The 14,196-nt window shown below is 37.2% G+C and overlaps 1 protein-coding gene across 1 annotated transcript; it reads right to left on the bottom strand.

The window, feature by feature from the left end:
- Positions 1–5,463: 5,463 nt before the first annotated feature.
- Positions 5,464–6,764, bottom strand: LOC141640979 (uncharacterized). Its single transcript, XM_074449656.1, has 3 exons — positions 6,606–6,764; positions 6,153–6,524; positions 5,464–6,066 (listed from the first exon to the last, which is right to left on the bottom strand). Exons 1-3 carry the CDS (start codon positions 6,762–6,764, stop codon positions 5,464–5,466), a joined length of 1,134 nt encoding a protein of 377 aa, XP_074305757.1.
- Between the last annotated feature and the right edge of the window lie 7,432 nt (positions 6,765–14,196).

The raw sequence follows: 14,196 nt of genomic DNA, 5'->3' as shown, positions 1-14,196 counted from the left end.
TTAAGAAGATGAGGAGATTGAAAAGAAAAAAAAAAAGTGAAATGGAAAAGATTGAATAAAGAAAATTATGGAAACATGATAAAAGAAAGTTGAAAGAAGAAGGAAAAAAATGAATCATATGGAAAAAAGGATTGTTGTCTCCCCGAAGCACCTCCAAACTTTTATGGGTATACCATCCGGTCCCTCTGCTTTCTTTGACCCCATCCTTAACGCCATTCTAACTTCACTCTTTTGTATTTTACGCACAAATTCCCGATTAACAATGCTTGGTGTTACCTCTACATCCCCAAAACCTTGTCCTGATGTCCATTGAATAAATTATCAAAGTAAGAACTCCATCTAGCCTTTATTTCGTTATCCTGAACCAGAACCTTGTCGTCCATATCTTTCACACACCTAACTCTCCCAATATCTCTCGTCTTTCGGTCTCTTATGCGAGCCAGTTTATAGATCTCCTTCTCTCCTTCTCTCGTGTCCAACCTGGCATACACTTCTTGGTTAACTTTTGCCCTCGCATCCCGTACGGCCTTTTTAGCGGCTCGTCTAGCCTCCTTGTACTTTTCAAAGTTCTCATCACTAATGCGTTTCCCCAGAACCTTATAACATTCACGTTTAGTCTTTATCGCTTGTCTCACCACATCGTTCCACCAAGATGTATCCTTATTTGATGGCCTATTCCCTTTAGATTTGCCTAACACCTCCCTCGCCAAATCCTTTACAACATGCTCCAATAAATAAATAAAGAGAAGTTGTTACCAAAGACCCCTAATGTCAATAATGATCTTGCCATCCTCAGTGTATGTGACAGGGATCCCACGCTTCGAAACCTCATCCTCCGTCTCCTCCTCTAAGGACTGCTCGACCTCCGTGGTGTCCTCCTCCTCCTCCTATTGCGTACTACGGCCCCCACTAAAGCCGCCTCGCTGTCTACCACTGCGACTACGTGCCATTATACAACTACAATTGAACAAATAAAATTGTTAGAAAGTGTTAATTAAAACAATACGAAATAATATTACATAGTAACATAAAAAATTTATTAGAAAACATAGTAACATAAAAAAATTATTAGAAAACACAATAAAAAATAAATTGATTGCAAAAATATGTAAAAACCATTACTAAATTATCTTTCCTCATCGACATCCTAATCCTCATTATCATCCTCATCATCATCATCATCATCATCATCATCATCATCATCATCATCATCATCATCATCATTATCATCCTCCTCATCATCATCATCACCCTCACCTTCCTCCTCCTCCTCCTCCTCATCCTCCTCCTCCTCCTCCATGTGATCATCCTCCCCCCTATATTATCTTCTTCCTCTTCTTCCAACTCCTCCCCTCCCGCTTATTTCTCATTCTCATGAATGATTTCATCATCAATTGGAGATAAAATTGATTTTGATACAATTTCTTCTTGAAAAAAATGTTGTATCAATTTTGATCTAGCCTTTGTCTTAAAGACCGCCCAGCATTGCTTTTGATGTTTATCATTACTCGTGCTTGGATAAGAAGAAAAATACACTTTATGAGCTTGATGTGCGAGTATAAATGGATCATAAGTGATGTATGTTCGGGTATGATTAACTTCTACGAGTTTGTAACGATCATGGAATCTCATTCCCGCTACGGAATTATCTTTCCATTCACAGTTGAATAAGATGGTTTTATAAGCACGTCTACGCCCATTATATCACAACTCAAGGATATCCTCTAATATGCCATAATATTCATTGTCATCAAGGGAGGAAATTGTAACACCAAAATTGCATCTAACCTTCCTCTTCCCGTAATTGAATGTATGGAAATTGAACCCATTAACTGAATACCGATTCCATGTTTTAACCTTTCGTGAAGGACCTAAGGCCAAACTCCTTACCAAATCATTCTGGATATTGCATTCAATCACATGTTTCCGAAACCATGATGGAAATTGATTCTCATGCTTATTCCAAACATCATTCTTGCTCACATTAGGATGTTCTTTAATGAAATCGATCACAAATTATGTTTCATAAGGCTCCAAGATTTCACAATTAGAAAGAACGTAATGGTGAGCACGATTATATTCTTTGTCATCCAAATATCTTGTCTCCCCAATTGATGAACACCCTTCATCATCATGAGTTTGGAAAAAACTTGAGTACACTTGTGTCCACTTCATCGGCTTTATCAATATTTAAGTTCTTTTCTTTGGTTTCTATATGTTTTTCAAAGTAAAGAGAGCAATAATTTACAATATCTTCCGTTAAATACGCATTGCATATAGAACCTTCAACTCGAGCCTTATTACCAATTTTTTTTCTTCAAATGATTAAGAAACCTATACATGTAATTAAAATGAAGTTATTTCTTTATTACTAGAATAAAATACATAAATGAATAATATTTGTAATTGCAAAACTAGTCCATTATTACATACCTTTCAAATGGATACATCCACCTATATTGGATAGGTCCACCAACTTTTGCTTCATAACAAATGGACCGGTAGATGCTCCATGGAATTAAAGAATGAAGGAGGGAAGATCATCTCAAGTTTACATAAAATAATTGGAATTTGGTCTTCAAGACGAATCATGTCATCAACCGATATGGTGGAAGAACATAAATCTCGGAAAAATTGACTAATCTCGGGAACTGCATTCCACACGGTATTTAGGAGGAGATGTTTTAATGCAACGGGTAATAAGCGCTCCATGAAAACAAGACAATTGTGGCTTTTCAACTCTTGCAACTTCAGTTTCTTAAGATCAACACAACGCTTGAAATCAGATGCATATCGATCAGGAAACCTCAACTTTCCTAACCACTGACACAATGCCTTCCTTTGTGCTTTGTCAAGAGTAAAAATAGCTTTCGGCTTAGACCCGTCCTTACGAATGTGTAGTTTGGGACGATCATAAAATCTCTTCAACTCTTTTCTTGAAGCAATAGTATCCTTGGATTTACCTTCTACATCCATAATCGTATGAATGAGTAGCTCAAAGAAATTCTTCTCTATGTGCATTACATCCAAGTTGTGCCTGAGTAACAATATATTACAATACGGAAGGTCACAAAAAATGCTTCTTTTAAACCAACCGCTCTTCTTTTTCTTCAACTCTTTCAACTCTTCTTCAGTACCATCAACAATAGATGGCAAATCACATATCAACTCCCATAACTCATCCCCTGGTAGCCGATCCGGAGCATCATCAAGCACCTCCTTACCTTTAATAAAAGCTTTCTTGTTCTTTCTATGTAGATGTGTATCCGATAAGAAGGTTCTATGACAATCAAACAAACTTATTAATATACTTACATTTTACCAAAAAAAAAGACCGCGCTCTTGCTTTTCGACGCCTACGTGCTTGATCTACTCAACCACGTAAGCTCGGATCATTATGAGTACCAGTCACATTTGCATGACCGACCAATTTAACCACTACACTTTAATCAACTCAATCAATTTGTTCTAAATCCTCTTAAGAGGGCACTTTCATATTACATTTAGTCGAGCAATCACTAATACGACAACTTAGTTAATCTCGGTTCGTCAAACATGTAAGTCTATGGGTGAAAATCCCAATTTTATTTATTTTGTATTAATTAATGTACCAATTTATATCACAAGTATGCTCAAAACGGTTTTCAAAACCCTTGTTTCAAATCTATTTTTCAAAACAGCAGCGAAAGACGTCGTAGAAGAAACACATCAGAAGATGCGCTTCTAGAAGGGTCACAACATTTTCTGCGCCTCTTCCAGAGGTTGCCTTTCTGCTGTTGCCTTTTTTCTTCTTCTTCTTCCTCGAGTATCTGTTCTTTCTTTGTCTTTCGTTTTCTTTCTTTTCTTTCTTTCAAAGTTCTTATATTTTAATTTATAATTTGTTTTTTTTTTTGCAAGAAGTGAGATCTTCCACTAAAAAAAGAAATAAGACTTACAAAGAAACACCCACTAGAGGACATGACCCCTCTATTAAGGCAAATTTACAAGGCAAGACTAATTCTAGCAGCCTCATAAGTGAGGCCATTCATATAAACTAAGACACGAACTCGAATTACATTTTTAATCATATAAATAAGTTGAACAATAGAACGACAAGTATCCTGGAAAGTTCGTGCATTTCGCTCAGCCCATAAATTGTAAACCACCACTGCCAAAATACATTTAGCCCATTTCTTGCGCAAGTTCTTCCCAGTGACCTGAGCCAGCCTCCTAAGCTCATGATTTAGACTCAGATGGCGTCTTGTGAACCCCTACCAAGTAAACAGAGCCTGAAGAACACAAGAAGAGTACTCACAAGCAAAGAAGAGGTGCTCTATTGCAGAGGTTATCAATTGTTGAGAGGAAATTCTGCATTCCAAGAAGGAGAATAACCCTATGTATTGGCATAATGACAGGATCCATGATGGCTTTAGTCCAGTATAGCTTAGGAGTAGTCCCTCTGAAAATTTGATAGACATTCCTCAATCTGGCAGGAGGAGAACCATTACCATGCATAAGCTTAGCCTTATGCACACCCACGAGTTGAATGAGCAGGTCACGGAGCTTAGTTAAACGTTTCTACATTGAAGAAGAAGTCACAAGGGGCTGTATAGTCCAAATGCCTGCATCCTTAGTGATATATGAATGCATCCATTTAGTCCAAACAGACCCAGTACTACAAGTGAGTTTCCAAAATTGCTTCATCATCAAGGTTTTATTCCAGCTGAGTATCTCCCAAATATCAAATCCCCCTGCTTGAGTACTTCGAAAATTTTTATCCCAGGTAAAAAAGATAAGTCTTCTATCTCCCTAAGAATATCCCCACAAAAATTGTCTACAAAGCTTTTCAATGTGCTTAACAATAGCCACGGGCAGAAAGAGGCAAGAACACCAAAAACTTTCCAAACCAAAAATTGCTGAATTTAGGAGCTGAATTCTTCCAGTATAGCTCAAATTTTTGCTAGCCCAATGGTTATTCTGCTCTGAATTTTCTGAATAAGAGAATGATACATGACACTTGTTAGCCTAGAAGAGTGAAGGGGGGGTACCAAGATACCTAAATGGAAATGCTCCCTGAGAAAATTGAGTAGAATGAAGAATGGCATTCTTAATATGCTGCTTAACCCCTCCAAAGTAGATACATGACTTCTGAGCATTTGCTTTAAGCCCAGACCAGGAAGCAAAGTGATTGACCCCATTAAGTGCAGCTTGAACAGAAGCAACATCTCCTCTAGAGAATATTAAGAGGTCATCCGCAAAAAGCAAAAAGAAGAGTCCAATCCTAGCACATTTAGGGTGGTAATGAAACTCAATCCTCCTAAGATGCCTAGAAAGGACCTCCATACTAAGGACAAATAAAGAGGGGAAAGGGGGTCCCTTTGCCTCAACCCCTTCTTACTAAGGAAGTACCCAACTAAACTGCCATTGATCTTCAGAGAGTACTTGGCAGAGGTGACACAAATAAGCAGCCAGTGAGTGAAAGTTTCAGGAAATCCCATGGCTAAAAGCATTTGCTAAAGAAATTGCCAAATCAACAGAGTCAATGGCTTTCTGAATGTCAATTTTGATCATACATCTAGGAGAAACATTTTTCTTAGCATACCCTCCAATAAGCGCCTGAGTAAGTAGAGTATTATCAAAAATAGACCGACCTTGCACAAAGGCAACTTGCTCCTGTCCAATCAAATGAGGCAAAACCTTTTTAAGTCTATTAGGCAAGATTTTGCTAATAGTTTTATAAATGGTATTGCAACATGAGATAGGACGATATTCCAAAACAGTATTAGCATTCTCCTTCTTAGGGATAAGAGCAATGACAGTGGAGTTAATCTCCTTCAGTAATTTACCAGTCCTGAAAAAATCAGCCACTGCTCTAGTGAAATCTTGCTGAATTATACCCCAAGCTTGCTTAAAAAAACCAGAGGAGTAGCCATCAGGACCTGGGCTTTTATTTTTGTCAATAGAGAAGAGAGCTTTCCTAATTTCCTCAGGGGTAACATTCTGATTAAGCATATGTTGTAATTCTTCAGTAAGATAAGGACCAGTATTAATAACCTCTAGTTCAGGCACTACATTAGGATCAGCCTCCTGGAAGAGAGTCTTATAGTACTCTTCAAAAGCAGAGCCAATAGAGTCAGTATCCTCATAAATATTTCCCCTAATATCTTACACACCTTAGAAATAGAATTAATATTCCTCTTAAAAGCTACTTTAGAGAAACAATAGGCAGAATTGATATCCATAGCTTTTATATCATGCTCCTTAGCTCTCTGATGAAGCATGCTTAGCTCAGATCTTTTAAGCTGACAATATTGCCTATTCAGGTCAGCTTCTTCTTCTTGCAGGTCTCCATTTGTGGGAGAGACTTGCAACTGAAGTTGGCATCTGTGAAGCTTTTCTTGGAGTTCTTTGACTCTAGCAGAAAGGTGAGAATAATTTTTTGCATTTAACTTCTTTAAAGCAGGCTTCAACATCTTCAAGTGAGTGATCAACTGATACATTGCAGTACCGGATACCTTAGTGGACCAAATTTGGGCAAATATATCCTGGAAGAGGGGATCATCACCCCAACAATTAAGATACTGGAACGGTTAATGTCTGGACTGAATGGCAGGGCCAGTAGTTACAATCAAGGGAGAATGATTAGATAAACCAGATGGAAGGGCCTCAGCAAAAGAAGATGGAAAAGAGGAGACCCAATCAACATTGCAAATGACCCTATCCAATTTTATCAATTTCCTACTATCAGGGTTCAGCTTGTTCGTCCAAGTGTAACACCATCCCATAGTTGAAAGATCATCCAATCCAGCATCGTCAAGGCAGGAATTGAAATCATGTACCTCAGAAAGCACTGGAGGGCAGTCACTAATGTAACACCTCGTAATTTCGGACCGTTATTATGTTGCGGAAGTAATTTATTAATCAAGTTGAATTTAATATTAATGTATTTGAAGTAATAATAATTCAATGAAATATAATTCTATTATATTTTGAAGTAAAGTATTTATTTTGATAGTTTCGAAATGTTTAAAAATAGTTTAAACCATGTAAAAACCTTTTATTTCGAAATAAGGGCATATCGGGGAAAATGGCGATTCTTGTGAAAATTGGGCAAACGATTTTGGAAATGGGTCATATGAGTACTCAATCTTCTTGTAATCTTGTGTTTAAGAACTTTGGCATTGTCGGAATTCGCATTTGACAAACGGTTCTAATTATCGTCGAAACGAGCCAAAATCGACTAATGAAATTCCGCCACATATCCCGCTCCTTTCCACCTTTTCCACGGCACTCCTTTTTTTCCCCTCCTTCCTATTTCTTCCTAAGGTTTCCTTTGTTCCTTTGTTCTTGCCTCTTGACCGAAAATTCACAAAAAAATTAAAAAAAAAACTTACAATCGTAATTTCATCATAACTTCTTCGTTTCTAGTCCGATTTTCGCAAAATTTATATTTTTGGAATCCTCTCTTCAAGATCTACATCCTAGTATGTTTTAATTTCAGTTTTCATTTTGTTGATTTAAGATGATTTTGGGCATAATTTCGGTTTTAGTAATTATTATTGTGTTTTTGTTGTTTTTAATAGGTGAAGGTTATGAGGATGATATAGGGGACTCTTATATAGTAGAGGTTGATGGGTAGCTACTGTTTTTAGGGTTTTCTCAAGGGTTATTTTGCCTTTTTCTAGCTTAAGGTAACATATTTCGAGTTACTCGACGAATAAATGTCACATTCTTTGCTTTTTGTATGATTTTGTGATTGTTATTTGAGTAGTTTATTTCACATGAAAATATGTGTTAAATTCATGTCTTTTGTATGTTAAGTTCACATATTAGTATGGAAATGAAATGGGAATGATTAATTGATGCTTAAAACGATGTTAAAATGAACAAAAATGGAGAAACGGAGAATAGGGGGTGGCGGCCCAGCAGGCCCAGGTAGGCCCACGGCAACCCTGGGTTGGCCCGGGTCGGCCAGTTGCTTGTTTCGCGGTTTTTCAGGCGTTGTTTGTCGTTTCGGGCGTATTAATGTTATATTTAGTATAAGTAACATATGGGTAGTCTTATGAAATGAATAATGTTAGTAGTAGATATAATGTTGATGGTAAAGTTATGCTTATATTGGTAGTTGGCACATGTTAGGATAGGTTATAATATGAAATTGTAATGAATAAGCTTAAAATGAATTTTATAGCGATAATTTTAATGTTTGGATGATTATGCCGAAAACTGAGCCTTAGTCCCTTTGACTGAATCGATGTCAGTCAATTGTGTGATTGGTCAGCCGCGATTGAACCCGTACCTGTCGCAGGACTGGGGTTGCGGGTAAAAATTCGGTTGGTTGAAAATTATTGTGAAAAATGGATAATTGGCCTTATTCTTGTTTTAGGCCATTTATTATGTTTTTAGTTCACATGTGTTGTTGGTTGAATTGAATGGTTTCTTATATTGTAGAAACGGCCTTAGATTCCCTGAAACCTTTAATATTGTTAATATTGCTTGAAATGGAATTGGTATTGAATACTTCTTGCAGGTTGTTGTGTTTGTCATAGATAGGTCTTTATAGTCTTTGACGAGTATATGTTCACTGCTTAATAGCCTTTGTGTTCCTGACTTGGTGGGCTTATATCCAAGTTGGGGCATGACCTCGTTACTTATTTTGAGGGTAAGTGGTCAGCTTAAGTACTAGCCAACCCTATGGTGGACTCCTTAGGGTACTCACTTTGTTTTAGAAAAATTGTGGGTCTTAGGTGCGGTGGTGTGTATCCGCATGTCTAGGTCTGCGCAGATTTAGGACTAGGGTTGTGTTGTGTCTTGGCCATGTTTTGATAGAATCTCTGAGCCAAGATACCGGTTCGATTACCTTCCCTACCTCGTGGTATAGACTCGAGTTACAGAGTGACTATTGACGGTGCTAAGAACTTATGCCTGTCTTTGATATATTGCCCTTTCTTGTATGGTGATTTTATGAATTGTAATAGGTGAGATGCAAGCCGGTTACAATTGATAAAGTTTGGATTACTGCTTGTTATATGTTTCACATGATAGTTTAATTTGGTCAGTTTAGTGTTCATATGTTAGAATATTCGATAATTAGTTTATTTATGATGTTGTTTACATGTTACATTAAATATGACATTTTGTGGTCGGGAGGACTCGAAGTTACTCCCCCACCGAATTGTGGCTTTCGTGTTTGTATAAAATGCGATTGACAGGTTGATGATGATTAGATGGGGTACACGGACGAGCTAGTGAGCAAAAGAACCTTGGACCTAGTTGGTTATATTTTGTAGTAAACCTTTAAACTTATGGTTGTGTTTATATTTTGGAGGGACATATGTCTCCCTCTCTTACTTTGGTTTGTATCACTTTATTCTCGCGACTTTAGCTATGTTATGTAAATTAGTTTGTTAGTTTTTGCAGGTTTTGGCACTCTTCATTTGGAAATGTTTGTGAATGGTTTAGAAAAGTTTTTAAAATTTCAGGTTTTATCTAGTTGAACCAATTACAAACATATCCTGTCAGTTTTTCTGTAGAATTTACGTGTTTATTTAACGCTAAAAATGAGGGTGTCACAGTTGGTATCAGAGCATATTTGCTCCCGACGCACGTTTGTGCACCCCAATATAAATAACTTGACTTTCAAATAATAAACTCGAGAGATGGGTAGGATGGGTAGACTTAGGACCTTATGTTGTAGTCTCTTTGTGATTGCTATTTGTTAGGTGCTAACCAATGTTCTCTTTTGCAAGATGGCCCCTCCAAGAAACGTAGATAATGCAATCCTACAAGCTAGGTTTGTTAATTGTGAGTTATTAATTTTCGTGCCGTTGAAGCTATGACCGTGATCTTACTCGTTGGTGACCAAGATTGAGTGGCCGTTGCCGAATGTTTAAGATTGGTTATGCCAAATGAAGGATGCTTCCATTTTCTCGATATTTCTTTTCGTATTCAGTGTACCTTACCTGAATCTTTCAATCTCGTTGTCTATTCGTTTTTCTAATTCCTTTTCTCTCGCCTTGGTAACTACTCTTCTATTCTTTCTACCGATTCATCCTTGGTTCATTTTCTTCTTATAATAAGAGTCCTTGTGGGCCCCTTCCGTTTATTCCGTGGGATAGTCCCCTTGTTCATGAGAACCCGGTTTTGAGAGAATATTTTTAACTGAGCCTCGTACCTTGGGGTGAGTGAATGTATCATTGGAGGGCGTGAACGAGTTGAGAAATTGATTGTTTAAGGTTTGAGTTGTATATGAGAAGATAACTTGGGGACCTTTGGTTAGTCTTGTTAGTTGTGCTTGACGTGAGAGCCTAGTGAGTTGAGAAACACCTTGGGATTTATGTCTATTGAGAGCTTGTTTGTTATAGGTGATTGAGCATGGGTACTACCTTAGCACATAAGTTGGAATGAACCTAAGCTACTTCATTTGAGAGTCTCGATGTTTCTTGTGGAGAATTAAAGGAATGATAGTTAGCCCCAATCTTTGTAGGCCTTGAAAGGAATACAATAGGACATTGACGTTGCTTAATGGATTGGTATCGTACTTTGGAATTAGTTAGTTTGTTAAACCTTTTGAGTTGACCAAATCTAGTATAGAGTAGCCCTTGTTGACCTTTTTAAATTTGAGAACACGTGGTTGACCTTATTAATCATATCTGAATTTGGGAATTTTGGTGGGAAGTTGTTCGATGTAGTTCGTGAGTTCAAAGATGCGATTCTAATTTATGGTATCGGAGACTAGAAGTACGAAGTGGTGAGATGATAGTGTAAACAAGCCATGGTACTTGGGGATGATATAGCAAGTGAAGTTCGATGACGAGAATTGTAAAGGAGATACTTTGGGACTTGGATGGTAACAAATGAATTTGTGTGGTGAATTGATTTTGGCTCTTGGAACCGATTGAGTTGAGGAAGACCTACCATTGTGGAGTCCTTGTTAGTCCTATGATTTGGTAGACTTTTGAGTCTTTGTTGAGCACCTTAGTGATGTAACCTTATCATAGCGATCATAAGCTTTGAGGAGTGTTTGGTTTAGCGGTAACCCTTTCATTATGTCGCTTCTGTTCTCCTCTCCTTCTCTTTAGCGTTCGTTGAACCCTGTTTTTATGCCGAAGTTTACGTATCTTCTTCTTGCCCGAGATATCTTCTTAACTCGAGTACCTCTTATTTTTGTCAACTGTTATCTTTACGGTCCGACTCCTTAGATTCCTAACTTGTCAGGCTCATGCACCCCTCGAAAATATTTTACCGTTTCTCTATTCCGTTATCACTCCTTATCTACTTAGTATAGTTGGTACCTTGTTGACCATGTTTACAGAGTTAGTGGGTTGTGATTTGAGGATTTTTGTATTTTGATTTTTGTCGGGAATTGGTGTAGGAGTTTGTGTTTGTATTTGACCATGTAATATGAGAGCTAGATTTTTGATGGAATTCTTATGGTGGCAATGTTGTAGTCTCCTTGCGATTTGAGGTTCGTGTGATTTGGTGGTATAAGACTCACTTTGGTTTCGATTTGATGATGAGACTAATGGGATTAGTTTACCTTGGTGGAGTATTTCTATGGTTATTTTGGATTTGTTTTGGGCATTGTTCGTTCGGGGATTGTTCGTTTGTCATTTGAGCCTTACGTTACGGTATTGGGGATTGATAGCTAAGTTTGTGGAATGTTATTGTAAGTTTGGACCTTATATTTAATCCTTTGAGGAATCTTTCTATTGGAATTGGAATATTGTTGGGAAGTAGGATAGTGAATCTTGAGTAAACCGATCAGATGATTTGTGTGATGAACCCATTCATCTATTAGTTAGTGCTAATTATGGATTGGATAGTGCAACTTGTTGCTTGTGGGTTGGTTTCAAGAATGAATGCGTTTGGGAATATTGAATCTTGGTAAGGGTATAATATTGTTACTAGTTTCGACTTTGGATTTTGATTTTGTTCGGTGGAGGATATTGGTGGAAACATTTTGATTGGGGAAATTGTTAAGTTATAATTGTAGAGGATATGATTGTCTCAAGGATTAGCTTATAAGTAGACTTGTCGATGAGTGGTTCAGATGGCTCTTTGGATTAGTGTGGCCTCTGGTTGTTGCCCTGTTGATGTTCGGAGGACCTAGTAGGATGACTCTGTGGTTGGAAAATTGAGTGAACCTTTCTCGATGTACCGATCTTCCTAATTCCGATCTCCGACAATTGTCATTCTTGCTATTCTGGCTTGTTCCGTTGAGTTCGCCTTTTTGGACCTCATTTGACCTTTTGAGTAAAGTGTCTTGTTCGTTGACATCTTTATTGACTTCATCCAAAAATTCCACCTTTAAGAGTTCAACTCCTTCTTGTCTGTTGGGTGTGAGTTCCCTATCGCGAGTTGCACTTCTCATTCCCGAGTTGTTTTTCCATCTTGCATAGATTCTATCTTGTTTGAGTGAACTTTTGGTTCATTATTTTAAATTTGAAGTTAAATCTACAAATTGACCTCTTTCTATAACATTTGAAAATGATTTTCCACTCTCTTTCAACCTTAGTGTTCGATTTGATACCTAAGTTATTTTTCGTTTTGTGTAATTTCGGGCCAATGTGAGTTAACTTTTCGATTCATTGTTAAAATTTGTATTATGTTTGGAAAACTTGACTTCTGGTAAAGTTTGAAAAATGATTTACCATTTTTCTATAACAATTTCATTTGACCTTTCGCTTTCATTTTGTTTTGGCGTTGATTCGTTGTCAGGATTCGTTATTGGAGACGTCTAATAACTAGTTCTGCACTTATCGGCGAATGATTTCGTATTTTGATTTGTCCTTGATTCGGAATGATAGCGCGCTTGCATGCATCAAGAGTTCTCTCATTCCCTTGATATGGACATCGTGCTTTTGAAAGTTTTCTTAACCCCTTTTGAAGGATCATCTTTTGAAATTCCAATTTGTTTTGAATGTTTTGATTTTCGCCCTTGGAAAATTGAGTTCGTCCTTATTGTATTTTCATTTTCTACTTGCAAGTTTCGAGGACGAAACTTCTTAAAAGGAGGGATGATTGTAACACCCCGTAATTTCGGACCGTTATTATGTTGCGGAAGTAATTTATTAATCAAGTTGAATTTAATATTAATGTATTTGAAGTAATAATAATTCAATGAAATATAATTCTATTATATTTTGAAGTAAAGTATTTATTTTGATAGTTTCGAAATGTTTAAAAATAGTTTAAACCATGTAAAAACCTTTTATTTCGAAATAAGGGCATATCGGGGAAAATGGCGATTCTTGTGAAAATTGGGCAAACGAATTTGGAAATGGGTCATATGAGTACTCAATCTTCTTGTAATCTTGTGTTTAAGAACTTTGGCATTGTCGGAATTTGCATTTGACAAACGGTTCTAATTATCGTTGAAACGAGCCAAAACCGACTAATGAAATTCCGCCACATATCCCGCTCCTTTCCCCCTTTTCCACGGCACTCCTTTTTTTCCCCTCCTTCCTATTTCTTCCTAAGGTTTCCTTTGTTCTTGCCTCTTGACCGAAAATTCACAAAAAAATCAAAAAAAAACTTACAATCGTAATTTCATCATAACTTCTTCGTTTCTAGTCCGACTTTCGCAAAATTTATATTTTCGGAATCCTCTCTTCAAGATCTACTTCCTAGTATGTTTTAATTTCAGTTTCATTTTGTCGATTTAAGATGATTTTGGGCATAATTTCGATTTTAGTAATTATTATTGTGTTTTTGTTGTTTTTAATAGGTGAAGGTTATGAGGATGATATAGGGGACTCCTATATAGTAGAGGTTGATGGGTAGCTACTGTTTTTAGGGTTTTCTCAAGGGTTATTTTGCCTTTTTCTAGCTTAAGGTAACATATTTCGAGTTATTCGACGAATAAATGTCACATTCTTTGCTTTTTGTATGATTTTGTGATTGTTATTTGAGTAGTTTATTTCACATGAAAATATGTGCTAAATTCATGTCTTTTGTATGTTAAGTTCACATATTAGTATGGAAATGAAATGGGAATGATTAATTGATGCTTAAAACGGTGTTAAAATGAACAAAAATGGAGAAACGGAGAATAGGGGGTGGCGGCCCAGCAGGCCCAGCAGGCCCGGCAGGCCCACGGCAGCCCTTGGTTGGCCCGGGTCGGCTGGTTGCTTGTTTCGCGGTTTTTCATGCGTTGTTTGTCGTTTCGGGCGTATTAATGTTATATTTAGTATAAGTAACATATGGGTAGTCTTA

The sequence above is a fragment of the Silene latifolia genome, chromosome 2, assembly GCF_048544455.1.
Source record: "Silene latifolia isolate original U9 population chromosome 2, ASM4854445v1, whole genome shotgun sequence".
In the NCBI taxonomy this organism is placed as follows: domain Eukaryota; kingdom Viridiplantae; phylum Streptophyta; class Magnoliopsida; order Caryophyllales; family Caryophyllaceae; genus Silene; species Silene latifolia.
Note: the sequence above shows the minus strand (reverse complement) of the source record. Positions and strands in the feature narration are given on the sequence as shown.

What these genes read in the sequence shown, in the direction of transcription:
- LOC141640979 (XM_074449656.1), bottom strand. Translation starts at nt 6,764, where the DNA reads ATGGGATGGTGTTACACTTGGACGAACAAGCTGAACCCTGATAGTAGG. An exon ending in CTAATCATTCTCCCTTGATT is followed by an intron (nt 6,525 to 6,605) that starts GTAACTACTGGC and finishes CCCCTCTTCCAG; the next exon opens with GATATATTTGCCCAAATTTG. An exon ending in ATATTAATTCTATTTCTAAG is followed by an intron (nt 6,067 to 6,152) that starts GTGTGTAAGATA and finishes ACTCTCTTCCAG; the next exon opens with GAGGCTGATCCTAATGTAGT.